The 27,432-nt window shown below is 45.5% G+C and overlaps 3 protein-coding genes and 1 pseudogene across 5 annotated transcripts in view; 2 read left to right on the forward strand and 2 right to left on the reverse strand.

The window, feature by feature from the left end:
* The window catches only part of RFNG (RFNG O-fucosylpeptide 3-beta-N-acetylglucosaminyltransferase), a 9,301-nt gene extending 757 nt beyond the window's left edge, over positions 1–8,544 (forward strand). For both annotated transcript variants that reach the window (XM_081184637.1, XM_081184638.1), the window contains exons 2-9: positions 1,970–3,114; positions 3,740–3,788; positions 4,185–4,287; positions 4,632–4,785; positions 5,671–5,756; positions 5,845–6,010; positions 6,905–6,990; positions 7,185–8,544. In XM_081184637.1, coding sequence (XP_081040763.1) covers positions 2,614–3,114; positions 3,740–3,788; positions 4,185–4,287; positions 4,632–4,785; positions 5,671–5,756; positions 5,845–6,010; positions 6,905–6,990; positions 7,185–7,251 — 1,212 coding nt within the window. In that variant the 5' untranslated portion in view covers positions 1,970–2,613 and the 3' untranslated portion in view covers positions 7,252–8,544. The remainder of the gene's footprint in view (positions 1–1,969; positions 3,115–3,739; positions 3,789–4,184; positions 4,288–4,631; positions 4,786–5,670; positions 5,757–5,844; positions 6,011–6,904; positions 6,991–7,184) is intronic.
* A 3,665-nt stretch (positions 8,545–12,209) lies between these two features.
* LOC308581877 (14-3-3 protein gamma pseudogene) lies at positions 12,210–13,299 on the reverse strand (annotated as a pseudogene). The gene has a single exon. The product of its transcript is annotated as a 14-3-3 protein gamma pseudogene (transcript).
* A 1,934-nt stretch (positions 13,300–15,233) lies between these two features.
* On the forward strand, positions 15,234–19,769 carry DCXR (dicarbonyl and L-xylulose reductase). The gene is made up of 8 exons (XM_081184655.1): positions 15,234–15,371; positions 15,462–15,559; positions 16,335–16,489; positions 16,946–16,988; positions 17,337–17,436; positions 17,637–17,701; positions 18,214–18,331; positions 18,950–19,769. The coding sequence occupies exons 1-8, from the start codon at positions 15,248–15,250 to the stop codon at positions 19,051–19,053; spliced, it is 807 nt and encodes a 268-aa protein (XP_081040781.1). The 5' UTR covers positions 15,234–15,247; the 3' UTR covers positions 19,054–19,769.
* RAC3 (Rac family small GTPase 3) lies at positions 19,343–26,816 on the reverse strand. The gene is made up of 6 exons (XM_081184671.1): positions 26,465–26,816; positions 23,435–23,506; positions 21,395–21,512; positions 20,960–21,022; positions 20,509–20,668; positions 19,343–20,273 (listed from the first exon to the last, which is right to left on the reverse strand). The coding sequence occupies exons 1-6, from the start codon at positions 26,497–26,499 to the stop codon at positions 20,143–20,145; spliced, it is 579 nt and encodes a 192-aa protein (XP_081040797.1). The 5' UTR covers positions 26,500–26,816; the 3' UTR covers positions 19,343–20,142.
* Between the last annotated feature and the right edge of the window lie 616 nt (positions 26,817–27,432).

Genomic DNA, 27,432 nt, shown 5'->3' on the forward strand with positions numbered 1-27,432 from the left:
GGGCCAAGTGAATGAAGCTCATGGAGCACTAGTCCCTTGTTTGGAACCCCTGCTATAAATGCTTACTTGGGAGAAAGTCATGTAGCACCCCAGTGAGAAGAACCTCCTGAGGAAACATGCATAGGATTGTACTGTGAATCATCCTAAGATGTTTTTCTGATTGTCAGGAGAAAACTTAAATACCCCCCAAGAGCACTTTGTCAGGCTTAGCATTTCATTCTTTGGAACTGCAATATATTAACTGACTACACATACGCACCTCTTCGCAGAAGCTCAAAACAACTTATGTCAGGCAGGTTTCCACCAGGCATCCACACAGGACTGATCTTTGAAACAGATATGTCTGATTCTTTTCAATGTTAGGTTTGTTCAAGCTCACAGAAATCATAGAATCATAGAGTTGGAAGAGACCACAAGGGCCATCGAGTCCAACCCCCTGCCAAGCAGGAAACACCATCAGAGCACTCCTGACATATGGTTGTCAAGCCTCTGCTTAAAGACCTCCAAAGAAGGAGACTCCACCACACTCCTTGGCAGCAAATTCCACTGTCAAACAGCTCTTACTGTCAGGAAGTTCTTCCTAATGTTTAGGTGGAATCTTCTTTCTTGTAGTTTGGATCCATTGCTCCGTGTCCGCTTCTCTGGAGCAGCAGAAAACAACCTTTCTCCCTCCTCTATGTGACATCCTTTTATATATTTGAACATGGCTATCATATCACCCCTTAACCTCCTCTTCTCCAGGCTAAACATGCCCAGCTCCCTTAGCCGTTCCTCATAAGGCATCGTTTCCAGGCCTTTGACCATTTTGGTTGCCCTCCTCTGGACACGTTCCAGTTTGTCAGTGTCCTTCTTGAATTGTGGTGCCCAGAACTGGACACAGTACTCCAGGTGTGGTCTGACTAGAGCAGAATACAGTGGCACTATTACTTCCCTTGATCTAGATGCTATACTCCTATTGATGCAGCCCAGAATTGCATTGGCTTTTTTAGCTGCCGCGTCACACTGTTGGCTCATGTCAAGTTTGTGGTCAACCAAGACTCCTAGATCCTTTTCACATGTACTGCTCTCAAGCCAGGTGTCACCCATCTTGTATTTGTGCCTCTCATTTTTTTTTGCCCAAGTGTAATACTTTACATTTCTCCCTGTTAAAATTCATCTTGTTTGTTTTTGCCCAGTTCTCTAATCTGTCAAGATCGTTTTGAAGTGTGATCCTGTCCTCTGGGGTGTTAGCCACCCCTCCCAGTTTGGTGTCATCTGCAAATGTCATCTGCAAAAATCAATGAGTTTAGGACGGTGCACCTAATATTGTGTAGGTTTGGGCTATAACATTTCAAAGACATGTGATGTTTGGAAATGAGGCCGTTTGTGTGTGTGTTTCCTTCCAAATCTTTTCCTGAAAGAATACCATCTGACTCCGTTTGATTCATACTTACAGTGCAATATGAACCCATGTCTGCTCAGAAGTAAATGGGGCTTACTCCCAGGTAAATGGGATTAGGATTGTAGCTTTAGGCATATTTAGAGCTGTACCACTGAAATCAAGTCTTATTGATTTCAGTGCATCTATTCCAAAAGTACTATATCTGTATCCTATGTTTTTTCATCTCATTTCCCAGCAAGGGAGGTGATAATTATATGAAAAAATAAATTAAGAAGCTTTTATTCACAACCATTTCCCTTCTGTCAGTGTATTAAATACACTACAGATTATACTGAATAATTGGTTTCTGGAACATGCACAGCTGCAATATTTAAATAGATTTAAATTGACAGGCCATGTGACAGATACTTGCAGTGCAATAGCAAGTTTAAATAACCATGCTTTAGTTGCACTTCTGTCTCTTGCAACTTGGTTCACAGAGGTTGTTAAGAATGTATGTGTAGTTTTTTAAAGAATTCCTGGTTCTCATTTTCACGTACAGAAAATGTTTGTTTTTACGATATTATAACAATGTCCTTTTTTTAACAGAAATACTTCATCTTATTGAAAGTGTGCCTATCACCTGAAGAAGGGTGCAAATGGGACACTGATAATGCACGTTAATAAGAAGTGGCTGTACCTTAGTGATAGAGCACATGCCTGGCATGAAGAAACTCTGAGATTCCGTCTCCAACCAAAGGACCAGATAGCAAGTGACAGGAAAGACCTCTACCTAAGACTCTGGAGAGCTGCTGCCATTAAAAATAATACTTTATCAGATAGTCCATCTGACTTTAAAGCAACTCCATGTGTTCATAAAGAGTAAAGCTGTGTGTGCACAGACTTGTCTTGATTTTTACTTCATGTTGTCTTTAAACATTCAGCCTCAATACTTGTCAATATACAATTTTAAAGTTGATTAAATGAACTTACATATACAAATAATACAGTGGCTTAGAGACTTCCCTCTCCCTGTGGAACAGGTGCCAATTCTGTGTTTTACTGTTAGGATGACAAGTCCAGAGGTTAGAAACTGAAATATAAGTAGGTGTCTATGGTATTTGAGTGCCATAAAAATTATACTCTGTTGCTGGGAAATTCCTAGGCCTTGACAAATGTATCAGTTTCTGTTTTTCTCACCTTAAAATAATGTCACAACTTTACAATATGACAAAGGCCCTTGGGGCTGAAGAATGAGCTTTTCCTGCATTAAGCTCAGTAAGATCTGCTTCCTGCTCTCAGTTATCTTTTGTGCAGTTCTCCTCTTGCTAATCCCCAAATTCCAGGCCATTTGGAAACCTAGAAGTTATCCGCAGCCACAGCCACCACTTCCTTTTAATGGTTCCAGCAACAGTGACATCACTTTGCAGCTGGTGGAGTCCAGTTCAATTGATCATTTGGATGATGAGGCGAACAATATAGTGTCCTTGGTGAAAGAAGAACTGGTAGAAGAATGGAGTCACTATATCATAACCACTGGGAGATCTGGTCTGAAGGCTAACAGAAAGATGAATGAGAGCCCAATTAATCGATTGGACAATTTGATGAAAGACCATGAGGAACCTGCTTTAGCCTCTGCTAAGGAAAAGCTGCAGTTGAAGGATATCTTTATTGCTGTGAAAACAACAAGGAAGTACCATAGAACAAGGCTGAACTTGCTGTTCCAAACATGGATTTCTCAGGCTAAGGGGCAGGTAAGAACACTTTCCCCACCAAGCTAAAATACTAACTTGTTTAACACTGAAATCTCATAATCTCTCATCAGGTATAATTCATAGAACTTATTCAGAGACCGCATGAGGAGGGTCATGGGGCCATGCAACCTAACCTTACCCACATCAGTAACATAACAGGCTACCATGCCATCTGGATAGTCAGCATGCATGAGAAGGGACTGTGTGGGTAAACTGACATACATGTGTGTAGAGATCTTCTATGTGAGGTGGGGGATCTGAATGGAACAGAGCCTTCCTTGCATGGAGGATCTCTTATGTTCACATATAGATTATATACAAGATACTCATGGGGAATGTGAAATCCTTGATCCTTGTTTTGGTGGAATTTTTCCTGGATTGAGCAAAAACCTGCTTGTACAATGTTAGGTGACATATTTGGTTCTCTTTCCACCAAATTAGGTAGCCAAATGCTGATTAAACTTCCACATAGGAAAGAGAGACTGATCCTTTCCTGATTTTTAGCTTGCTGGAAACCAGTAGAATGTCGTCTTGCTCAATGTTCAGACTAAAGCTTAACATTAGTGTTACTTCAAAATCTTCATGCTATAAAGTCTTTCTTTGTTGTTTTCCATGTTTCCCACAGACATTTATATTCACAGACTGGGATGATCAGGAGCTACGTCTCAGGGCAGGTAAGCTGCTTCCCAAGTTTCTGAAAGTTGTAACAGGTTTATATTTATAGGTGACACGTGTTAAATAAATTTGCTGTCTTCCTTGGAGAGGGACGGTAGCTCAGTGATAGAGCATGTTTTGTGTGCAGTACACCCCAGGTTCCATCCTTTGCATCTCCAGTTTTAAAAAAGGGGATATAAAGTAGCAGGAAATATAAAAGACCCCCTACCTGAGTAAACAATATTTGCTTCCGCACTGCTGCAAGGTCTGAATTCTGCTTTGCTTGTATCAGATGTCTATGTAATCCACACTGAATATTACCCAGAACATTTCTTCATATGCAAGCCCTACTGTATTTGTTATTTCTCTTACAAATCATGCATCTTCCCCTGTTTTAATCATTTTTTATTTTATAGGGGACCATGTAATCAATACCAACTGCTCAGCTGTTCACACTCGCCAAGCTCTCTGCTGCAAGATGTCTGTGGAATATGATAAATTCCTAGAGTCTGGGCGAAAGTAAGTGAGAGTCACTATTTCCATTGGTGCCTATTTTTTAATTCTCCTTTCTGGCATCAGTGAGTTAGCATGAGCTACCTCCAGCACAACTGATGAGCATAAAAGAAACCAAATTTGTCTGAAAGGATGAGTAGTGAATCAAGATACTGACTTCTGATCTAACTTTCTTCAGTTGTGAAGAGCTTCTCTACTTTTGCCTTCTCAGATTGTGGCCTCATTTGCCTTTTCATGGTTGTGATTCTGTGAGGTGGAAACTTTCACCAAAGAAACGCTGGTAGAAAGAGCCATCTTGTCATGCCTTGTGACCTCCTCTGTGTCTCTCCATGTCTTGTTTTTTTCTGCAGGTGGTTTTGTCATGTGGATGATGATAACTATGTGAACCTGCACAATCTCCTGCATCTCCTGTCTGCTTTTTCACACAGCCAAGATATATATGTGGGGAGACCAAGTCTAGACCATCCAATTGAAGCAGCAGACCATGTTCGGAATGACGGATCAGTGAGCATGTTCTATAATTGAGTCTCTGTTATCTCAAACTGAACAAATCAGATTCTTGCACTCGCTATGTATTCCTCAGTTAAATATCCTGGAAGTCCTCCCCCTTCTTTGCTATTTACAGCCAGGTTTCCCCATCCCATTGCAGAATGCGACTTGGGAACACTTTCCCAACACATATGGTGCTCAGGAAGTTTTCTGCCGCTGCTTGCACTCAGAGTTAGACCCTTTCTTAGGTCTCATTATCTTATCCTATACTAAACTGAGATGGCAGTAGAGGGACGTGGTGTGTCATCTATAATTCAGCTGATACTCTCTCGATTTGCTCACATCCTCCTGTAGTCTAAATATGATATCTTTGTAAATTACACTCGGAGGGTTGCCAGCTTCAGATGCAAGGGACATAATTTCCACCCCTCTCTTCATATACTTCTCAGTGGTCAGCACAGCTACCTAAGGAAGTATTTGTGAAGCAATAATTATATGGCTTCTGCTGCTTCCTAACTCATCACTACTCTGGGATGGAAAATCACCTTACAGAGGTGCCTTAGGAAAATAGATTCTGTCCTTCAGATCCATGCTTCGTCCTTGTTGTGCTGTCGCATTGTGCTGCTCTTCAGGATAGCTCAATTGGTAAAGCAAGAGACCCTTAATCTCAGAGTTGTGGGTTTGAGCGCCAAACTGGGTAAAATATTCCTGCATTGCAGCTGGTTGGACTAGATGACCCTTGTGATCCCTTCCAGCTGTACAATTCTACGATTCTATGATCTGTTGAGAGTCTTTGGATATGGAGATCAAACAACGTAAGCATTCCTGATGCATGGATAGGATCTGACTTACCCAGGTGACCATAAAGCTGACAGCAATATTCTTTGTTTATCTTGGTAGACCACTGCAAAGTTCTGGTTTGCCACAGGTGGTGCAGGGTTCTGCATCAGCAGAGGTCTTGCCCTCAAGATGAGCCCCTGGGCTAGGTATGTACCACTTGGACAATTTGCTCTTTTTCTGCTGCCATACTAGAATCTAGAAGATTTCATTCTCTGATTTATTGTCTTTTGACAGCCTAGGAAGCTTCATCAGCACTGCAGAGAGAATTCGACTCCCCGATGACTGCACCATTGGTTACATTATTGAGGGGCTGTTGGAGGTGAAACTCTTGCGCAGCCCCTTGTTCCACTCTCATCTGGAAAACTTGCAGCAGCTGCGTGGCGAAGCTGTGCTGAAACAGGTATGGTCAAATCTTCCTTAATCCATGCAGATATCTCTTCCGCTTGCCTGTCGATCAAAATAGATACATGTATGTGGATTTGTGACTGAAGCTATTCTAAGAGTTTGGTGTGTGTAACACTTTATAAAAGTACTGTAATACATATGCCTTTTCCAAAGGCTTGCCACAACCATGGAAAAACCAAGAAGGGGGAAATTATGGAAAACAAGTATATCTCTACACATATTTAAACAACATACACAAATATGGATAGTATTATTATTATTATTATTATTATTATTATTATAGGTGAGGAAAGCCTTGAAGGCCTGAAAGTGGTGCAGTGAATAAAAGCAGGGAACGCCACTGAACTTCGGAGCAGGCTTCAAAGAGGCATTTAAAAGTGGTAGCTACACTGCTGCTAACAGAATGGAGAAATGGAATGAATGAACAAGCAGGATGTAAGGATATCTAGTGCAGGAGAGGGGTTGTGAAAGTATAATAGAATTGGTGGCTTGAGAAGCCCTAAATTCAGGTCTTGGGTGGTTTGATGGTTTTGCTACATAATCTTTCTGAACTGTGACAAGTCCTAGCAGGTGAAAGTAAGGGGCAGAAACACTAATGACCTGCTTCATCCTGGTCTTCTCCATTCTGGGGGAAATGTGCTCCTTTTGACACATCTAGTCTGGGCCTAAGCTATGTTTGCCTTATCCTGAATGACAGATAGGCATCACTCACCAGCAACGTATTTGTTAACCATTTATTTTTACATGATTTCTGCTATTTGTCTTGGAAATATCACAAGGCCACTATCCCTCCCCTGCCACTTCTGCATTTGCCACCTCTTTATTCTTGTATTGTTTGCCATGCTCTGGCAAGTGCCGTTTCTAAACACGTGTTTCCCCCCACTGTCAGGTTACCTTGAGTTATGGTGGTCCCGAGAACAGGCGCAATGTTGTAAGCGTGGGTGAAGTGTTCAACATACAGCAAGATCCAACTCGGTGCGTATGTAACCATTTTTCAAATGAAATCAATTTGACTAATAAATCCAAGTACAAGAATAAGAAATGGCTTTTCCCCCCAGCAAAATATACTGACAAGTTATGGCCAATGTCCCTGCACTGGTGGCTTTGTATATTTCAGGCCAGATTGTGTTAACTCCTCTGACAGTTTCTAATTTTCTTTCTATTTGCAGATTCAAATCTGTCCACTGTCTCCTCTACCCTGACACTGGATGGTGCCCCAGTCTAACAGTGAACTGATATCTGCCCTAACATTCAGCAAGGACTCTTGCTGGTCCTTCTTTTTTTTTAATGTGCAGCCAAAGCTGTCTTTGGGGAGAAAACGGAAGACAAGGTCAAAGCAAGTGTCGAGGTGCCCTGGCCACTGTTGTAAATGGTCTTTGGACATATCTTTAGTCTTGAAGCACATCATAAGCTATATCTGCAATGCTCTTCTCACTCCTTTTCCGATCACATATATGTCATGTTAGCCAAACCTGTTTCCTATTGCATTGCATTTGTACAACCTCAGGAATGTTACAGTCTGGCACTGTAGCAATATAGTTGAGGGCTAATCTTCTTTCTACTAGAATGCTTGGAGTAAAGCACAAAGCTTTGTTTTAAGACTTCACATGGGAAAACGAGAGGGTTTTTTAAATGGAAAAATAGTGTAATCAAGAAGTTGTCGCCTGTAGTTTATTCTGCCTCAGCATCTGTATCCGTGTGGACACTAGAAATGCTAGTGACTGCTTGCCTACTAATGATTATAATGTAGACTGGTATTTACAGAGTGCATATTCTCAGAAATACCCTGAGAGGTGATACGATAGCCATCTTCAAATATCTAAAGGGCTGTCACATGGAATAAGCTCTTTTTTTTTCCTGCTCCAGAGTGTAGTACCTGAACCAATGGATTCAAATTCCAGAAAGGAGATTCCAGTTAATCATTGGGAAGAACTTTTCTGATAGGGAGAGCTATTTTGACAGTGCACCAGACAACCTCAGAAAGTGGTGGACTATCCTTAATTGGAGGTTTTAAAGAGGTTGGGAGGCCTTTGTCAGGGATTTTTTTAGCTGTGATTCCTGCATTGCAGAGGTTTGAATTAGATGCCCATCGGCTCTCCTCCAACACTACAATTCTTTGATTCTATCCTGCTCCTGTATTTCATGCTATAGCAGAGCCACTTGCCTTTATGGCCATTTGAAAGCTATCTTATACATGTACTGTATTTCACATTTGCCTGGCTGAAAAACATATACATACACAAGTCCCCCACTGTTACCTCCAAGTCCCACACCTATTTGTCTTGAGCATTCTGTGCCCTCACCACTAACTAATATAATTGAAACCCCCATTTATCTTGGCTGGACCACTATACGTTTATTGCTTTTTGTATTGTAGCTTGTCTCCTCTTCTTGATGCATTCCACAATCAATATGCTGGATATATGAGGAAAGAACATTTGTTAACTCATGATGTATGTGATACTATTTAAGGACTTTTTCGATGATGGACTGGATCAGCTCTATAAAGGACGTTTTATAATCCTGGAACTGTGAATGTTTAATATTCTCTGCAATCAGTCTTCAGCTAGCATAGAATAAACTACAAACTTATACCATCCTGGCATGGTATAACCCTCCTTGTAAATACTGTCACAGCATTCGCCAAAAAGTTAAAAGGGGTTTGCATTTTGGGGAAAGGTGAAGGAACCCTGTGTGTGCAGCCCTGAGATGAAATAAGTAATAACTGAAATGTTGACAAACCATCAGTTTATCAGGCCTCTCAAAGAATCTATCCCACCTTTGCGACCATAAAAAATGAAGGCACCACACATCCATTTAAGGAACTCATACTACTTTATTAGTCATGAAGACAGTTTGTTAAGGGCCTCTTAACAACTCTCAGCATCCTTAACAAACAACAGCAGCAATTTATTTCTTATACCCTGCCCATCTGACTGGGTTGACCCTGCCATTCTGGGAGGCTTCCAAGAAAAACACAGGAAAAACAACAACTACAACATCAAACATTAAAAGCTTCCTGAAACAGGGCTGCCTTCAGATGTCTATGATGAATTAAATAGTTGTTTAACTCTTTGACATCTGCCCGGAGAGCACTCCACAGTTCCCAGGATTCTTTGGGGAAAACCATGACTGTTAAAGCGGTACAAGAGTGCTTTAAATGAACAGTGTGGATTTGACCATAGTCAGATCCCTAAAATGAGAGTATTTCTGTGCAAAGTCTTAGGGATGATATGCTAGGAAACAGTTTTTGGAAAACACTTAAGTGAGCAGCTCTGGTAAAGATGAAAGTAATGTACGTTTTACTATCATCCTTTCTGAAGAAGTATCACATCCACCCTTTCTTCACAAAGCAAAAGGAATTATCCTTTGCTCTTATAATAATTGCTGTGTTTTTACAGCCTCTGTACCCAGTATATATAATGGTCCTTTAGGAAGCATGACTGCAAGATGTGTTCATATGTAACAAGCCTCAGCAGAACAGTTGTGATTATGGTTATTAGCCTATTGGTGTTTGACAGTAGTACAACTCCTCTTGGATCCTATAGTGGCAGCTGCATGTACCATTGTCTTCATGTCAGGCACTCCTATACTGGATGCATCTCTTACTTTGACAAAATTCTTACCTAAATGCTGAAATTGGAAGACAGTATGTTCTATGAACCTTTTCCAAAGCATGATGGTATGAAATCAGATTTGGAACTGGAGAATTTATCCCTTTTTAAACACTGGTAATTGCAGAGTCAGGGAGTACTGGATGCAGCAATTGTAAGCCCATTAGGAATGGGCTTACAATTGCCTCAGATCTGCCTTTCCTCGTTGTTCACACTGCTTGTATCACAATAGAAATAAATATGCAACTCTCTCAAAAAAATTGGCAATGGGGCGATACTCAATTGTGTTTGGTATGGACCACCCACAGTACGTAGGACTGTGCACTGGATTTGTCCTGAGACCTGAATCTCAAGCGCAAACTGAACTAGTCAGAGGAGTCTGGACCTTGTTTGAGTTGGATTGAGACAGCCTCAAATCTCTGTAGGTTGGATTAAGTGGCCCAGTGTCATCCAGGACTGTTGGGATGGGGGTGGGGCATCAGGCAGGAAGGAAAGGCAGGCTTGAGGAAGGAGAAACTGCAAAAAGGAGGAACCTACTGGGTGGCTCCATCTTCATGGTGGAACGAGGTGCTCTCCTGCCAGGCCTGTCCTGCTTCCTGAAGCAGATCCTGTGTGGCGCTAGTCACTGCTGTTTTGCAAACAGCTTCCTTGCAAACAAGCTTCCTTTGTGTGCAGGGAAGCTGCTTAAGCAGCATCTCCAACTTCAAAGCCCCCTGCTCAGGGGTTTTTAAAAGAAACCCTTAATAACCCAGTTCTACCTCCTGAATTGCTTTGGGGGTGGAACTAGGGCAAGGTGAGTGGCCCCTGAGGTTCCACAGGGACAGTCAACTCTCACCCTATGGAAATAATGCAAATTATTTTTATGCACATTTGCATACTTATTTCTGAATTTGGTTTCCTTGACGCCTAATTTCCCATTCTAGGCTATAGAGCAGGTGTTCTGTGGTGCTCTATGGATGCTGGACTCCAGCTCCCATCATCCTCAGCTAGTATGGCTAATGGGCAGAGATAGTGGAAGTTGTAGTCCAACCCCATCTAGAGGGCACCATGGTGGCTATCCCTGCTACAGAGTATACCTGCTTATTGTCTGTGCAGAGCACTGGCAAGAAGTGAAGTGCTTGGAGTGTTGAAATGTTTGTGCATGATTAGACTGCTGCAGCCTTTGCTGCTATTTCTGAATGCGGAGCATTCCCAGTGAAATCCCCCCCCCCAGAAATAAATATTTTATTGTAAATCACCCTGTGATCATCTAAAGAAGGGTGGTATAGAAATTTAATAAATGATAATGAGAAATAGCAATTTTTAGAAGTGTGGTTTTTTTTATTCTCAATTGTGGAAAAACCTTGGAACACCCAACTGCCTCTCTACACAGCACTGAAGGAGCACTGAACCCAGTATAGCTCAGTTGTTGGAGCATGAGACTCTTAATTCGAGGGTCATGGGTTTGAGACTCACACTGGGCATAAGATTCCTACATTGCAGGGGGTTGGATTAGGTGACCCTTGTGGTCCTTTCCGACTCTATGATTCTAATATCTTTTTATAAATACCACAGCTCTTAACATTTTATTAGAGTAAAATGAGGAGTCAAGTCTGCAACTAGCTGTGATGTCTGATTGAGCGTCAGTAAAGGCTTGAAGATGGTTTTGAGGCACAGGAGAATAAACTCAAGCCCTGCAGTGCATAAGGTGGTGGTGTCAGTTTTCCAGACTTAATTGGGGCCTTAAGATTGTCTGCTTTGTTCACTTGTACTTCTTTTTGTACAAGTGTCAATTTGTCAATTTAGCCATGCTCAATTTGCTTATGAACGAGTTTTCGCTTTGAGCAAATGATGTTGGCACTTACTGGTTTAGCAACTACCACATTTCTTTTATAGAAAATGAATCTAAAAAATAAAGTGTTTCACTGACTCTCCTTTCATTCTGAGTTGCTGTACCATGTTTTTGAATGGTATTCAGGACTTAGTTAATATACCGGTACATGCATCCTCATAATGGGCCCCTGCTGAAAACATGCATTTAATACATTTTCCCTATCTAAAATGCAATATCAGAATAAACCTACATGCTGATTATCTGAGAGATTGTAAGCATTTCAAAACCTTTTTAATGTATGTCTAAGAATTTAGAATGGTTCACATTCCAGTGCTTAATTTTAATGGGGGAAATGTATGTTTAGAAACAACCAGTGCCTCTTGCTGTGACTCAGTCACCCTGACCATGTTATAACAGTATTAATCTAATGTCACAGGAGTGGTTTTTTCAAACAGTTTGACAAAGGTGATTCAACTCTTAAGCTCTGCAAAAGTATTTTGCACAAAGTACTAAGTTACCATGGTTCCTTCCAGCATTAACCAAAGCCATAACACAGTGTTTACCCGTGTGTGTGTGTGTGTGTGTGTGTGTGTGTGTGTGTGTGTGTGTTTACCCATCTCTGAACATTCACCACAGTATATGTCTTAACACACTGAAAGATACCAGTCTGTTCTGCCAATTTCTTCTAGTTGTTGCCAGTAGTCTATCTGAAGCATGTATTTCATCTACTCTCAAGCGGGAAGTAGTAAATGGCACGAAGAAGAGGATCAGGGTGCGATGGCAAGATTTAATTTGTTTGTTAGTCCCTAGCATTACATAATATCCTGTAAGATTTAAACCTTTACAGCAGTATAGCCAAAGTGCATTAGGAATGGGCTATTATTTCTAGCAGGGACACCTGCATTTACATGAGTCATCTATGGAATGGGTCTGGTACCTGGCAAATGTAATTCTGTACAAAGGCTAAGGGAGTCTGTATTGTTGCTCCTCATTGGATTCTATGGTTCATTTCACTGTGGTTAAAATGCTAGTTTCAGGACTCCAGTTATTAGCCTTCAAGCTCTCCCCCGTTGCTCTCCTCCTGCTGTGGTTGGGTACCAGTCCACTGCACAATGTTGTCCCTCAGGTGCTGCATGATGACTGTGGATTCCTTGTAATACTCTAGGCTGAGAGTCTCCAGTCCAGCGATTGCCTTATCAAACGCAGCCTTGGCCAGTTTGGTTGCCTGCTGAGGGTTGTTGAGAACCTCATAATAAAGGATGGAGTAATTCAGAGCCACAGCCAAAGCCAACGGATGAGTAGGTTCCAAATGCCACTGACTGATTTCCTGAGCCTCCCCATAAACTTTCTGCGCAGATTTCACAAGCGTCTCCTTGACATCGGGTAGGGCCACCTCAGCTAAGAAGCGGTAGTTGTCCCCTTTCATCTTCAGGTAAAATGCCCGGCTTTCATAATCTGTGTCACTGCAGTGCTTCAGCAGTACGTGGTCTAAGAGGCTGAGGATCTCCCAACACTCTGCTTCCAGCTCCTTCTTTATGGTCTCGCGGTAAGCTTGTGCTTGTTCCTTCTGCTTTCCGACCCCTTGCTCCACGGAGTGCTTTAGCCGTCGCCAAGAAGAACACCGCTCCTGTGTTAGGAGCTTGTAGGCCTCAGAAAGCAGGGTCTTCTCCTCGTGGGTTAGTGGGTCTTTCCCTTCCATCACAAGCTGCCTCATGGCAGTGGCCATGTCCTTGTACCTGCCACATTGTTCTGCTAGCTGTGCTGCCTGCACCAGCTGCTTGCGGCTCAACATTGACAGGGAGAGGCCAGCAGTCGCAGACTGGCCTGAATGGGCCAGGGGGAGATTCTAGCTGTGTGGCAGGCAGCAAGTGATGTCACAGGGACAGGAATGTTCTGGAATGTTCCGAAGCAGCCAATTTTATTTCCACAAAAAGCTGGGTGGTAGATTAACAGAAATCCTGCTGCCTTTTGAGTAGGAAATTATGTCAAGTGGCAGGCCTCAAGTAGACCATCATCTGTTGTGTTTGGAAATGTGGTGTGGTGTTCCAACACAAGTGTTACAGAATCAAAACACAGACGATAATCAACAAGTGTCATGGCGCAATCACACGAAATGTGGGTTAGTAAAGATAATGCCAGCCTTGTTACTAAGGCCTCGAAAATTACTGGGGCCCTTTTTACAAATAAGAATTAGGCTGGTGAAGAATAGCAGGCTAGAAGCACAGCTGGCAGGCAAAGGAGAAACACTGTCACCAGTCTGCTGTGTTTGTGGAAGATGCAGAGGCGGCTTCACTTCCTCCCCATCCAAGCTAATTTCCACACTGACAATGGAGGACGTTACTCCCCGTCCTCCAAGTATGGAAGCTGAGTCACCTGACAAAGGTGAAACAACGCTCTGTCCCTCCTCGCCTATGTGGAATTCCTGGTCACCAGTGGTGACCAAGGAGGTCTTTATCCAGTTGCACCAACCCTGCTTGTAGAATTTGTTCCTTATGGAGACTCACCTGGGCCCCACATTGATGCATGTGTTTGCTTATGTTGTGAACCCCTTCTGAGATCCATGGATGCAGGGCAGTATATAGATATTTAATGAAGGTAATGCTTCTTTATTATTAAGTTTAAATTAAACAATATTGTATGTGTTATAGTGTGAACCACCCTGTTATTTTTTATGATATGGTGCAGAATACTTGCTTCATATAATTAAATAAAAATATTCCCCTAGGTTTTTTAACCTGATATTTCACTGCTGTTTGTTTATTTTACTGTTTATTTATTTATTTATTTGTGTGAACTACCTTGGACATGCGTAAAGATAAATACTGACTGCACACTGATTCAGAATCCAGCAAATACGATATCCAATAGCTTGTTTTCAGTCCTGTGATGATGATCTGGGTTCACAGAGCAGAGTTGAGAACTGTCTTTTTTATTTTTATTTTTAAGAGGGGGTGTCCAGTAACAATGGGATTATGGAAGTGTAAGAATGGACCATTAAATTACCTGAGACCAGAGACGTTTACCTGAATGTTGCCAGTAAGAATCACCCATGATCGGTGTCCCTCAAGGACAGTTTATCTTATTTGAGATCATTTGTAAAGACGGGTAAAAGCGCAAAAGGGCCAGCGTGAAAATAAATGGAATATACCACACTCAGTTGAACTTGGGTTTTTATTTCTTTCTTCTAGGCACTTGCTTGAGGCGAGGCAATTTAGCAATTTGAGGATTAACAACACCCAGCGGGCAACACTAAAGGGCTGCCACAAACCGCTTTCCTTCTCAGCCCTCCCGACATGCAGTATGAGGTTGATAGTAATAATATTAAAAAATGAAATACATTGACAGGCGCGTGTGACATCCTCTCCGGTCCCGCCTCACCCCGCCTGCAAAATGGGGTAAAACAAAACAAAACACCGTGGACAATATCTGTGCAGCGCAATTTTTAAGATGTTGCCAGAAAACGTTGCAAACTGAAAGAAAAAGAATGACCGGAACTGGGGAGAAGGTCCCCATGTCTAGGGAGGAAAAGTCTTCGCATTCTCCATTGCCTCTTAGGGAACAGCAGCTACAAAATTCCTCAGGCTTAATAAGAAGCGGAGAAACATGGCGTCAGAAGTAACGGAGCAGACCCATCTTTAGACAAAGGAATGGCTATTCTGCTACTGTTTACCTCTGTGTGGGCGGAGTAAACCTGAGACTGGAGAAAAGGAGCGCCGTTTTCAAGCGGGAGGGAAGGGGCGGTTCCGAGGCGAGCTGTGATTGGCAGGGTCCGAGAGGGGCGATCCCGGTCTTGCCCCGCCTCCGAATGCACGCCCCATGCTCTGATCTTCGCCCCGAGGCGGGGACTCCGGACTCCAGACTTTCTGCGCCACGGAGGGAGATGGAGGGCTTCTCGGGACGCCGGGCTCTGGTGACGGGGGCGGGCAAAGGTACCGGCCAGGGGCCTCCGGCCTGAAAGCAGCGGCCCCCGCGCACCCTCTTCGTCCATTTAAGAGGCATTTCCTTACTCCTTTTTGCAGGGATCGGCCGGGCTGTGGCGGTGGCGCTGAGCCGTGCCGGGGCCCAGGTGGTCGCGCTGAGCCGGACCCAGGCGGATCTCGACCACCTGCAAAAGGAGGTAGTCCTTCTTCAATGCCTCTTTCAGAAAAGCTCGTGTAGGGTTGTCAAGCTTCTGAGAGGGCTCTTACTGGCTGGGGTTGCCCACACTCATGCTCCCACCTACCGACCAGCTGATCCCTGATCCTATATAGTTAGCTGATCTTCATGGAGAGCCGGTGCTGAGAAAAGCTTCACTTGCTGAATTTCTTATCAAGGTGTAGGAGCGTTACTGAGAAACAATGTGATAGCTGGGGGGGGGGGGGATTATCTGCCTGCACAGTTTTGCCTTCCATGCAATTTTCACCTGTGGCACCATTTGTGTGATTATTATTAATGCAGGGAACAAAATGCAAAAGGCACATTCCAACGTGTGTAGATCTTACATAGAATCGTACAAGTTGGAAAGGAGCACAAGGATCATAATTCTAAGCCAACCCTGGTAATTCAGGAATCTTTCGCCCAATCTGGGGTTCAAACCCACGACGCTGAGCTTAAGAGTCTCAGGCTCTCTACCAACCGAGCTATACCTCATCCAAGATGTTACATTCTCATATGAGATGCAGACGATGTCACACACACTTGTGTAAAAGTGCCCCTAATGATACAGAATTAATTTCAGGGTGAAGATAGGATCTGACAACCCTAGTCTTGAACCATCAACCACATACGTCTTCAGCCTATTCTGTGCGTCTGTATGTTTGTTGGAAGAACAGGAACTGGGGCACCAGCAGACCCAGATTCTCTTCTGCCCCACTAGCTTAACCCTGATCTCCATCTGTTTTCTTTGTTCCTAGTGCCCTGACATCCAGACGCTATGCATAGACTTAGGAGACTGGGAGGCCACAGAGGCAGCACTGAGCACAGTGGGGGATATTGACCTGTTGGTGAATAATGCTGCTGTAGCACTGCTGCAACCATTCCTACAGGTGACCAAGGAGGCCTTTGACAGGTAATCCCAGACCCGGGGCTACAGGCAGGTTCCCTTGTTGGTATCTGGTGGTTAGGGGAAGAGATGCCTAATTTCACATTGCAAGCTGTTATACAATTATGTACCTTGCAGATTCTCACTCTGAGCCCTGGAGGCTTTCTGCATCCAATCCTGAAAGATGTGTAATAAAACCTTTATCCTAGATTGATGTTTTCATTTTAATCTGTCCCAGTTTGCCAAATAAAAGAGCTGGCTCACAGAGGCGCCAACCACAGCTCTTCCTGCCACTGGAGAGAGAGACGGAGAGGCTTGTTTGCTTGGTTATTGTCAAGGCAGATCCGTTGCTAAAATAGGGGGGCGGTGCTCTGTTTGCAGGTTACAAGTGTTGTCCCTTCATATTTTGGTCCCTAGCAGTAACCTCAAGGCATTGCTGTCTGCTTTGCTTTGCATATTTAATCTGACTTTGCTTTTATGTAGGTCTTTCAATGTCAACCTTCGGGCCGCACTGCATGTCTCCCAGGTGAGAAATCTGTGTGGTTTTGGGAGGGCAATGCTCACTTCTGAGCAGCCAGGCAAAAGGCTCAGAGGCTGTGCTAGTTCCCGTAGGAATTCTAGCTCAATCCTATGCATGTTTACTCCGAAGTAAACACTCACAAATAAACAATGGGATTTGCTCCCCAAGTAAGTGCATAGGACCACAGCCTTAAGATGGTAAACATGTAGAGCTTTGACCATGCTGTCGCATGCTCCTTCAGGGCTGAGGTACATTAGAACTTCTCCATGTAACTGCTCCCCAGTGCTCGAGGCTTGCACATTAAACCCCAAGCTACAATGTCCTCACCCCTTTATCGGGTGCCATGCGTTTCAGATTGTTGCTCGGAAACTGATTGCCAGGGGAGTGCCAGGTGCAATTGTGAATGTCTCGAGCCAGGCATCCCATCGGGCTCTGACCGATCACACAGTTTACTGTGAGTAAAACTACAAGGTTTTTGCTGCTGTACTTCCTGCTAAACACAGGTGGAATCTGCAAGCAGTGATTGCATTGACAACGTTGCCTCAAGCCATGCTTGTTCAAGATGGCCATGGATGAGAGCATGAGGGGCAGGATTGGGGTGTGGGGAGGAGTAGGCAGCAACCCAGGACACTAAATTCTCTTGTTGTGTTGAAGGTTCCACCAAGAGTGCCTTGGATATGCTGACAAAGACAATGGCTCTGGAGCTGGGTCCCCACAAGGTAAGAACTGAACATGGATGAATTATTATAAGAATGTGAACGTGGAAAGGGCCATGCGAAACCTTTCTCAATCAGAGCAGAGTAAACAGAGACTAATAATGGTTGAATCAGGATATATGCCTATGGCAGTGTTGAGAAACCTGTGCCCCCCCCCCAATGTTGTCAGACTATAATTTCCATCAGTCTCAGTCAACATGGCCACATGGTCAGGGATGATGGGAATTGTAGTCCAAGAACATCTGGGAAGGCCACTTGGTTCACCATCCCTGATGTAGGCCAAAGAGGAAAACTCAGCTGGATCCTGCCCTGGAGGTAATCAGGTTGAATAAGTCAGAGTCACATATATTAGTACATGCCAGTTGGGTCAGAAAATCTCTGTCTCTGGAGCCTGTTTACGGACAAGAATGGTTATAAAAGAGGGGGAAGATCTGAAAGCCCCAGCAGGTGTCCTGCTGGCATGAATGGGCTCAGCCTGCATTCATTATCTACTTTCCTGTCCTTGCTTTTTCAAGATTCGGGTGAACAGTGTGAACCCCACGGTTGTCATGACAGACATGGGCCGCCTCAACTGGACTGATCCCCAGAAAGCTGGACCTATGATTAGCCGCATCCCATTGGGGAAATTTGCAGGTAACTTGAAGCATCAGTTTCCCACGAGGAGCGCAAGTGGGGGCCTCTGTAGCTTTGGAAACCTAGTAGAAAAGAGAAGAGCATGGCAGCCTCCTCTGAGTAACATGGAACAGTTGAGGTTGCCTCTGACTTCCCCAAAGATACCCTGCTTCCACTGGGCTAAAGGGATTGCTTACCATTTAAGAAGAAGGATTGCTTATCATTTAAGATCATGGCAAATGGGCATCCCTCCAGGGACAGGCAAAACTGCTATTTCCCCTTTTCCTGATAGACATGTAACTAGTCAGTACATGCAGTAGTCAGGAGAGTGCAGTTTTCACACAGGGGCTATACTACCCCTGTCCTGTATGGATTTGCTTGAAAAGCACACCAACCGTTGAAAACTGCCTTGGGAGATATCACATGCAGGAGTCCTATCACATGTATAACTGGTTGACAGACTCCAGCTAGTATCTGCCAGAGAGAACAATCTTGGGACGGGGCTACAGCGCATGTGGAAGTGCAAGGACGGGGAAGATCTTGTTTGGAGTGTGGGGCATTTCATCCACCTCTGAAAGCCCAAGGGGATTCCGTGGACTTGATTGCCTAGAGCTGCCTCTGGTCTATCTATCATTACAGAGGTGGACGATGTGGTGAACAGCATCCTCTTCCTGCTGAGCAACCAAAGCAACATGACGACAGGTGCCATGCTGCCAGTTGACGGGGGATTCCTTGCCTGCTAAAATCCAGCATTTGCTTCCGTCTTCCCTGTGTGATTTTTTCCCCTACTGAGTTATCCGGAACAGACTGAGACGTGGAATGAAATTCTGTGGAACATGGATGGGGAACTTGCCGCAACTCCAGATCTTCATGGGCCCCAGCTCCCATCAGCCCGGCCAATAACCAGGGATGTCGGAAGTTGTGGCCACAGAGAGAGAGACCAAGTGGGAGGTTCCATTAGTGGGTGCATGTGGAAAGTGAGGGCTGTAGGATGCTTGCTTCTGCCGCTGACCCTGAAGAAATCACACTTCCTTACTTATGGAGAAATGTTTATTGTATAAAATAAGAGGTGTTCAGCTCATCACTCTACACGATGATTAAAAACTGGACCCGTCTCCATCCCAACCCCTCCAAAGCTCTCCCTGCTCCATCCCCCAGTCCATCCCACCTGGTAAAAGGAAGGGGTTGGCCATAACCCTTTCCACCTGCATCACCTTTAATCTTACAGAAAGGTTCCTGCCATCTGGCCCTGTCCTGCTCAGGCTGGACAAGGTAAAGAGGCCTTCCTCCAACTCTCCATCTTTGGGAGAGCTGATGGTCTGTAAAACCAGCTGAGGAGCAGCACACAGGCTGATTTCCTGAAAGGCAAAGGCAGCTTGGGATGGCACAGAGCTGCACTGATCATTTAGCTTTGCTAGTGTCTCGTGCAAATAAAGCACTATAAAGGCTACTTCTTCAACCTGTGTCCCGTTTGTCTTTCCCTGCCCCAGCTGGGGTTTGTTACCTGCTCCTGCCACAATGCTCTAGCACCAATAGAAGTAGTAATAAAGGGCTGGTCTTTCCATTCACGCATTACCCCCCCTGGCATGGAGACACGGGGAGCATGCACCTCCCACCGCTCCGCCCTGGGGGTGGGACAGCATTGAGCTCCTCCTCCTCCCATGCGGCCCTTTTACATCGACACAGACGTTAAATCAAAGAGACATTTAAAAAACACTGACTTCGTACATGATGAAGGGCCCCGCCTCTCCCATTGCGGGAACACCCAGCGAACGCTTCCTCCTGGCACATACAAGGAGGAGACACCCATAACATGCTGAACTCAGACGCCCTTAGAACACGGTGCACTTCTTGCCAGGCTTCTTCACGGGGGGAGGACAGAGCACAGCACGGATGGCTTCATCAAAGACAGTCTTGAGGCCACGCTGTGTAAGGGCAGAACACTCTAGGTACTTGACTGAACCTGGAGGAATTCAGGAGACAACATGACTTAGGGAGAGTTGTGATTTCTCTGCTTCCCCCTCAGATCCTTAAACCTTGATTATAAAATTATTTTTTGGGGGGGAAGCAAGGTTCTAGTGCACATGATAGATAAAAAGATGGGAAACCACAGAAGCTAACACTTCTAATTGTTGGGAGAATGCTGTGTCCCCCTCAGTTCACCATTGCTTCCTGTAGCCCCCGCTTCCAAGACTCACCAATTTCCCTGGCCATAGCTAGACCTTGAGGGTAGGTAATGGGAGCCAGCTTCTTGTCACGCAGCCTCTCAATGGTGTCCTTGTCATCCCTCAGATCCAGCTTGGTGCCCACCAAAATGATTGGTGTGTTGGGGCAGTGATGTCGAACTTCTGGGTACCACTGAAAATGAGAAGCAAGGGAGTGAATCTCCTTGACGGCAGAAGTTACTCTGCGCTAGAAGCAAAATGGTACCCAAGGATGGGCGGCCCTTCCTGGCTCTTTGCTTTGCCAAAGATGCCTGGGAGAGGCCTTTAGGAAAATATCCTGATTCTACTTCCTGTCCTTGAGGCATCACTCATGTGCTTTGGGCAGCAAGATGAAAGGCACCCTCTGCCAATTTGTGGCTAGGCTGCTACGAACAGGCCTACCTCTTAGTAGTCACTTCCGCATTCTTAAGAGAAAGCCTCTTACCTTGGCTCGGACGTTTTCAAAGGAAGCTGGGCTCACCAGTGAGAAGCAAATCAGGAAAACATCCTGCAAGGATACAAGCAGGATAGATGACGAGGGTGGTGTGTAACTTCTGATGAAACAACAGGAGTAGCAAATGCATCTTGTGCATCTGCAAGCTCTTTGTGTCCCAATACTGTCCTCTCTCAATTTAGTCCCCGCCCCAAAACAGCAGATTTCACAAAAGGGATGTGTAATACTGGCTTAATTTTTTATTGAACTGACTGAAGATTTTCCTCATGGTCATGTAATTCAAACTTGTTTGTTGCAGAAAGAACATGGAATGCATTTGTGCATAGTCTACAAGAGTACTGCCTAGTTTGGTAGATGTGGAGGGGCCTTTCTCTAAAAGGAGATATAATCCGACTCCACTTGTGGAGGGGCAGCCTCATCGCTTACCGTCTGTGGGTAGGAAAGAGGCCTTAGCCTGTCATAGTCTTCTTGTCCTGCTGTATCCCACAGTCCCAGGTTTACTGGCTTCCCATCTACCATGACGTTGGCAGAATAATTATCAAACCTGGAAGGGGAAATGTTCCATCAGCAACAGAGAATCACTCTCTACTCCAGGGGTCAGCAAACTTTTTCAGCAGGGGGCTAGTCCACTGTCCCTCAGACCTTGTGTGGGGCTGGACTATATATATATATATATTTTGGGGGGATGCAGAAATTCCTATGCCCCACAAATAACCCAGAGGTGCATTTTAAATAAAAACACACATTCTACTAATGTAAAAGCACACTGATTCCTGGACCCTGTGCAGGCCGGATTTAGAAGGCAATTGGGCCTGATCTGGCCCCTGGGCCTTAGTTTGCCTACCCATGCTCTACTCCATCATCACAGGTCACACCCTCCGTATCACAGTGCAATCCTATACATATCTACTCCCACTGAGCAATTTGGATTACTCCCAATTACAGTGGTGCCTCGCAAGACGAAAAGAATCCGTTCTGTGATTCTCTTCATCTAGCGGTTTTTTCGTCTTGCGAAGCAATGACGGATTAGCGGTATTAGCGGCTTATCTGCTGATCGGATCAGCTGATAAGCGGCTTCGCGGCTTAGAAAAAGGGGGGAAAGGGAAAAAAACCAGCAGGAACTCGCAAGACATTTTCGTCTTGTGAAGCAAGCCCATAGGAAATTCGTTTTGCGAAGCACCTCCAAAACGGAAAACTCTTTCGTCTAGCGAGTTTTCCGTCTTGCGAGGCATTCGTCTTGCGGGGCACCACTGTAGGTGGGTTTCAGATTGCAACCTTAATTCCATGCTAGATTAATTGTGCTGGAATACTTCCCACTAACTACTTCTCTCTTCTAAAGCAGTAACTATTCACTACACATTTTAGAGCATCGCCTCAATTGCATAGCTTTATTTCTTCCTCCACCACACTTAAATCACATCTGTTGTCTAACCTAATGGTGACTGAAAAGTAGTAGCACAGTCTCTTCTTCTACCTCCCTACCCCTGCCCCTGGCTGTCTTTATTAAAAATATTATTTTCCTCCCATAACGTTTGTTCTTTTTGTTTTTATATAGTGAAATAGCTCTGTTTTCTAATGTTAAACCCCATTAATTTAAAAAGCCCTCAGGAGAAACAGGCACCAATAATGAGAGGCATTTAAGAGGGGTGATTAACATCAGCAGCCCCACTGTGGAAGCTATATTAGGACAACCTGCAAGCAGGACACTTTTCAATGATGTCAGAAGGGCCATTTGCTGAATGGGACTTACTTCTGAGGAAATCAGAAAAGCTCACAGCCATAGTGGTGGGCATTGCAGGATAATATATTAAGTGATCTGTTGAACTTCCCTTTTAATTCTGCTTCCAGTTGAGAGCAGAAAAGCAGTGCCTCAGGACTGTTAAAGTGTGCTAGAGCAGAAGTAACCTGAGTTAATCTGTATATTACATTTCAGTAAGTTACTCAACAGGCAACCTGTACAGAGGTGGAGAATAAGTTTAACGCCAACCCTTTCTCTGTTACTTTCCAAGCGAAAGAATGGTAGAAGCATGTAAATGATATGACTCTAGTGAACATTTCCCATAGCACTATTATTCTTAAGCACAATCCTTGAGGGATACTACAGCCTTCACAACCAGGGCTATTTTGCCCAACAAAATTCCACATAAGAAAAGCAGGCATATAGATCATCTGTGATTTTTTTGCTATGTGTGGGGAAAAAAACACTGGAAAACAACGGCTATTTACAGCTTCCCTGCAGATGTGCCTACAGCAAAATACTTATTTTTATTTTTAAAGTCATTTGTGCTTAACTTTATCCGGTTTAGTAGACTATTGCTCAATTTGTCCCACTTCAAGTGCCCCTAGGAGTCCCAGTTCTTTCAACACCCAGAGAATCAGCATCCCATAGTGGGACTTCTACAAACCGCCATATTATCTTCGCATGCATGTTATCTCACAACTATGTAGTAGAACCTCTATACTCACACAGTGGGGATGTATTCTCCGGGGAAGGCATTTGTCGTGTAGCTGATCAACAGACAGGTCTTCCCCACAGCCCTGAAGAAATGAAAGCACAGCCGTACAGCATAGACACAACAGGATGGCATGGAGTAGGGCTAAGAGGGGGGAAATGGGGTGCACCCCCACTGGATCAGATATAGATTTTTGATCTATCATTAACACACCCAAACTTCTTCCTTCAGTGACTTTGTTCTATGGGGCAGGAAACACACCTTATACAGCAGGGGTATCCAATGTAGTACACTCATCAGCCCCAGCCAGCTTGGCCATGAGCAAGATAACTGGAGTTGTAGTCTGGCAACAACTAGAAAGCTACCCATCCCTTATAGTGAGATTCTTCACACACTACTAATCTGGGCTCATAATAACCTAAAAAAACCAACCCTCATTGTTGAGACTAACAGGGTGCACTTGGGTTAAAAAGTAAAAACACAATTAATAGCCAAGGATTTTGAGTTCCAACAGGAAAAAGGGTATTCTACGAACCAGCATTTACGCTTGGTTTTTGCATACCAAGGATCTCTCAATGGCCCAGCCAGCAAGCACAAAAGCCAAAGGGACAAATTTTCACCTATATGACCTCATGTACATGAGAATACATGTGAAAACCATTTGGTAGGAAAGAAATGTACTGCTCTCTACTGTCCTTTATGTGCAGCACACATTAAAAAAAATAAAAGCTTGTGATATAATGTCTGTGGACTGATTCTGTTAAGATCAGCACCAGCATTGTCTAATGGCAAGCCATTGCATAGAGAGAGGTCACACATCTTGTACCCAGTCACAGCATTCCCTTCCCATGTGCTGGAAATTTCATTTGCATGCTCGCACTTCTGACTCTTAGCCATTTACCCATCTCACTGGGTATGGTTTAAAGCAGGCATTGTTGTGTGTTTTTCGTCTTCAGGAGGTACTCAAGAGCACAACATTGTTGTTGTTAAAAAGCGTGGCACTTACTGTAACAACTTCATGCTGAGTACCAGCACCTATTTTTCTAGGTGGCTGGGAAGCATTGAAAGCAGGAATTGCCAACATCTGCCAACAGGGAGATTATTTTAACTTTTCTTTGAGTAAAGGTCTGAACAGATTGGGTGAGAGGTGCAGTTTGACCATGTTAGAATTATGCACTGTAACGTTTTAATTTATCTTTGTAAGCATGCAGGAAGACGGTCTTCTCATATCAGTGGAGCAATGAGGCACATAAATGGGGATACCCCAAATCAATGGGGGCAGGGAAGTTGGACCACCCAATGCCTTGCGATAAATATCACGTGGCTTTTACAGAATACTTTTTGAGCATTCAAAGTGATTCGTGTGCATCGCCTAAACAATACTAAGAACCCACTGTAAGATAGGTCAGTGCTACTGAAAGGGGAAGCCAGGGAACCTGAAGCTGAGAGATTGGGGTGGTGGGAGATTGATTTGCTAGGGCAACAATGAGGTGGGGAGGGGAGAAAGAGAGTCAGAAGAGGGCGGACAACCGCCACAAAAATAGCTGACTGTGTTTGAACCAGATCCTCTGTGCTGAAGGGCCAGTCACAAAGTTCACCATTAAAGTGATGTCTGAACTAGGGGCTCCTGACTTCACACTGCCATTTATCACATCTGTATTGCACCCTTCTTTTAAGGAGCTAAGGGAGCATGCCTGATATCACCTCCTCTTTCTTACCCCTATGGGGTAGGATAGGCTGAGACTCTGTGATTTGCCCAACCCGCCCCCCAGCAGGGCTTTGAACCCAGGCTTCTGTGTTCCATGACTGACATGCCTTTGACAGCACACTACATGCTGACGCCCTGGCACCAGGACAGTTCCCTAAATCCCTGAATCCATCTACCAACATAGTTATTTGAGCACAATACTGTATTCCTTTGCTGGCCCGAACATTTGAGGTGGCTGGTAACCATCCTTGGGATTTACCGTGCACCAGGGCTTATTGCTGTCAGCTTGCCAAGCTATCTTCACACATCCTCCTGGCTGGTGGCACTTAAACCTGCAAGCTGGGGAATCACAGCATTTGAAACAGCCATGGATCTCTGTGTGTGTGTGTGTGAGAGAGAGAGAGAGAGAATGGCACTCCATCAAGACTGGGCATTTGGCCATCTCTGCCAATCTGCAAGGTGGTCATATCATCTCAGGATTCAAAGAAGGAAACACACCGTATCTCAGCCCGCCAAGCTGAATTGGTATCAGATCCCTATCACAATAAAAGCAGCCGCCCCGCTCCTCGATCCAGCTGTGTGTATGTGCACGGGAGAGGCGGGGAGGCATTGTGCCAAAGGGAAGGCGAATGGCTTTCATAAAGGCTCCCACCAAACCACATGGCGATGCTAAGTGCGGAAACCCGGAGGACGAACAGAGGGGCAGATCAGAAGCATGGGGTGGGTGGAAGCCTTCCCTGGAGACCCTAGGAGCCAACTCCTAGGGGGCCGAGGTCCCTTCGCCCCCGCCCCCATAAAATATTTGATGCCCCCCCAAAGTTGACGAGCGTTGCCATTCAAATGGTATGCGTGCGCCTTGTCTTGTGATTGAATACGTGGGGTGGGGCTTACCTGCCCCCCATATTTTTATTCAAGTTGGCACCCCTGCTGGAGACTGCAGCAGAAAGGGGGGGGCGGCAGCATAGAAGAATGAGAGGAGAGGGGCAGCTATGATCAGGGGCAAAAGCTAGCAAGGCAATGGGGGGTTCGTAGGGCAACAATAGGTGCGTGTGTAAGGGGCGGGGGACAGGCATAGGAAAGCAGGCGCCTCCCCAAGAGGCAGCTAGATGGGCGTGTGCTCAGGTCCCCTAGGCTGGTGGAAACCCACCCCCCTCTTCCCCCAGGCGCCCCCCTCTCCCTCCCAGTGCACCATCCTCTTCCTCTCCGCGAAGCGTCGGCGTTCATTCTCTCCCCGCTAGCCCAGAGCCCCACCCTTGAGGTCCCCTGCTGCCTGGGCCGAGCGCCAGCCTCGCCCATCCGCGCCCCCCGACGGCGATGCCTTCCGGCGGCACTCACCCGTCTCCCACGACCACACACTTGATGGCCTGCATCTAGCCCCGGCTGCGATGGCGGCGGCGGCGGCGGCGGGCGCCGGGCTCCGTGTGCCTCGTCTTCTTTGGCGATGGATGCCGCCCGCAGCCGCAGTGAACGAGAGAGAGGGAGGGAGGGAGGAGAGGGAAGAGAGGGAGCGAGCCAGAGAGAGAGAGAGAGAGAGAGAGAGACCCGGGCGGGGCCAGGGAAGGAGGAGGCAGCAGCAGCGTGGGAGTCCTGTGGCCCCTCCCTGCCACCCCTGGACTCGCGTCGGCGGAGCCGTGTGGAAGGAAGCGGGGCAGAGCAGAGGCACCTTGCAGGAGATGCCCAGATCTTAGGACCCAGCAGGCGCCTTGGGAGCAACCCGCGGTAGCTTAGCAACTGACTGGTGCACTGCCTGGTGGCGCCTGGGACAGCAGCAGCCAGCACCGTCGGCGACAGGGAAAGGGGGGAGAGATGGTCAGAATCGGGTCCTTTGCAGTCACAGAACCCGGGAGTTGGAACCTGCGGCTTAAGTTGGCCATGGCCCCTGCCCGTCAGTCAAGGGGAAGAGCAGGACTGGTAGGGAGGGAGGCGAGAGGCCAAATGCAAGGACCCCCCCCACACACACACAAATTGGGAGGGAAGTCGCCCCGAGAGTCGTCTAGTCCAACCCCCTGCAATGCAGGAATCAGGGCTACAGAACCCCTCCAATTCACCTCTGTTTAGAAACTTCCAGCGAAGGAGAGCCCGGCGCCTGCAGAGGCAGTCTCTTCTAGTCTAGTAGTTATTTGCTGCCTGCATTTATGCCCTGCCTTTTCTGCCAAGGTGCTCCAGATCCTGGAAGAAGAGGAGTGGAGCCCCAGCTGGGTCACAGCAAAGGTTCGTTCTGGTCTCCCAGTGGCCAGTTAGGCACCCATAAGAAGCCCCATAGCAGGGCATGGCCTCAACAGCATTGGCCCCACTTGTGTTCG

This window comes from Podarcis bocagei, assembly GCF_964188305.1.
Source record: "Podarcis bocagei genome assembly, chromosome: 2".
Taxonomy (NCBI): Eukaryota; Metazoa; Chordata; class Lepidosauria; order Squamata; family Lacertidae; genus Podarcis; species Podarcis bocagei.

Bases quoted from the DNA above. Each gene is read 5' to 3' on its own strand.
- DCXR (XM_081184655.1), top strand. From the start codon at position 15,248: ATGCACGCCCCATGCTCTGATCTTCGCCCCGAGGCGGGGACTCCGGAC. The intron at 17,437-17,636 runs GTGAGTAAAACT...GTTGTGTTGAAG, and splicing joins GACCGATCACACAGTTTACT to GTTCCACCAAGAGTGCCTTG. The intron at 18,332-18,949 runs GTAACTTGAAGC...CTATCATTACAG, and splicing joins CCCATTGGGGAAATTTGCAG to AGGTGGACGATGTGGTGAAC.
- RAC3 (XM_081184671.1), bottom strand. From the start codon at position 26,499: ATGCAGGCCATCAAGTGTGTGGTCGTGGGAGACGG. The intron at 21,513-23,434 runs GTGAGTATAGAG...TTCCCCTTCCAG, and splicing joins GGAGAATACATCCCCACTGT to GTTTGATAATTATTCTGCCA. The intron at 20,274-20,508 runs GTGAGTCTTGGA...GAATTCCTCCAG, and splicing joins AGCTATGGCCAGGGAAATTG to GTTCAGTCAAGTACCTAGAG.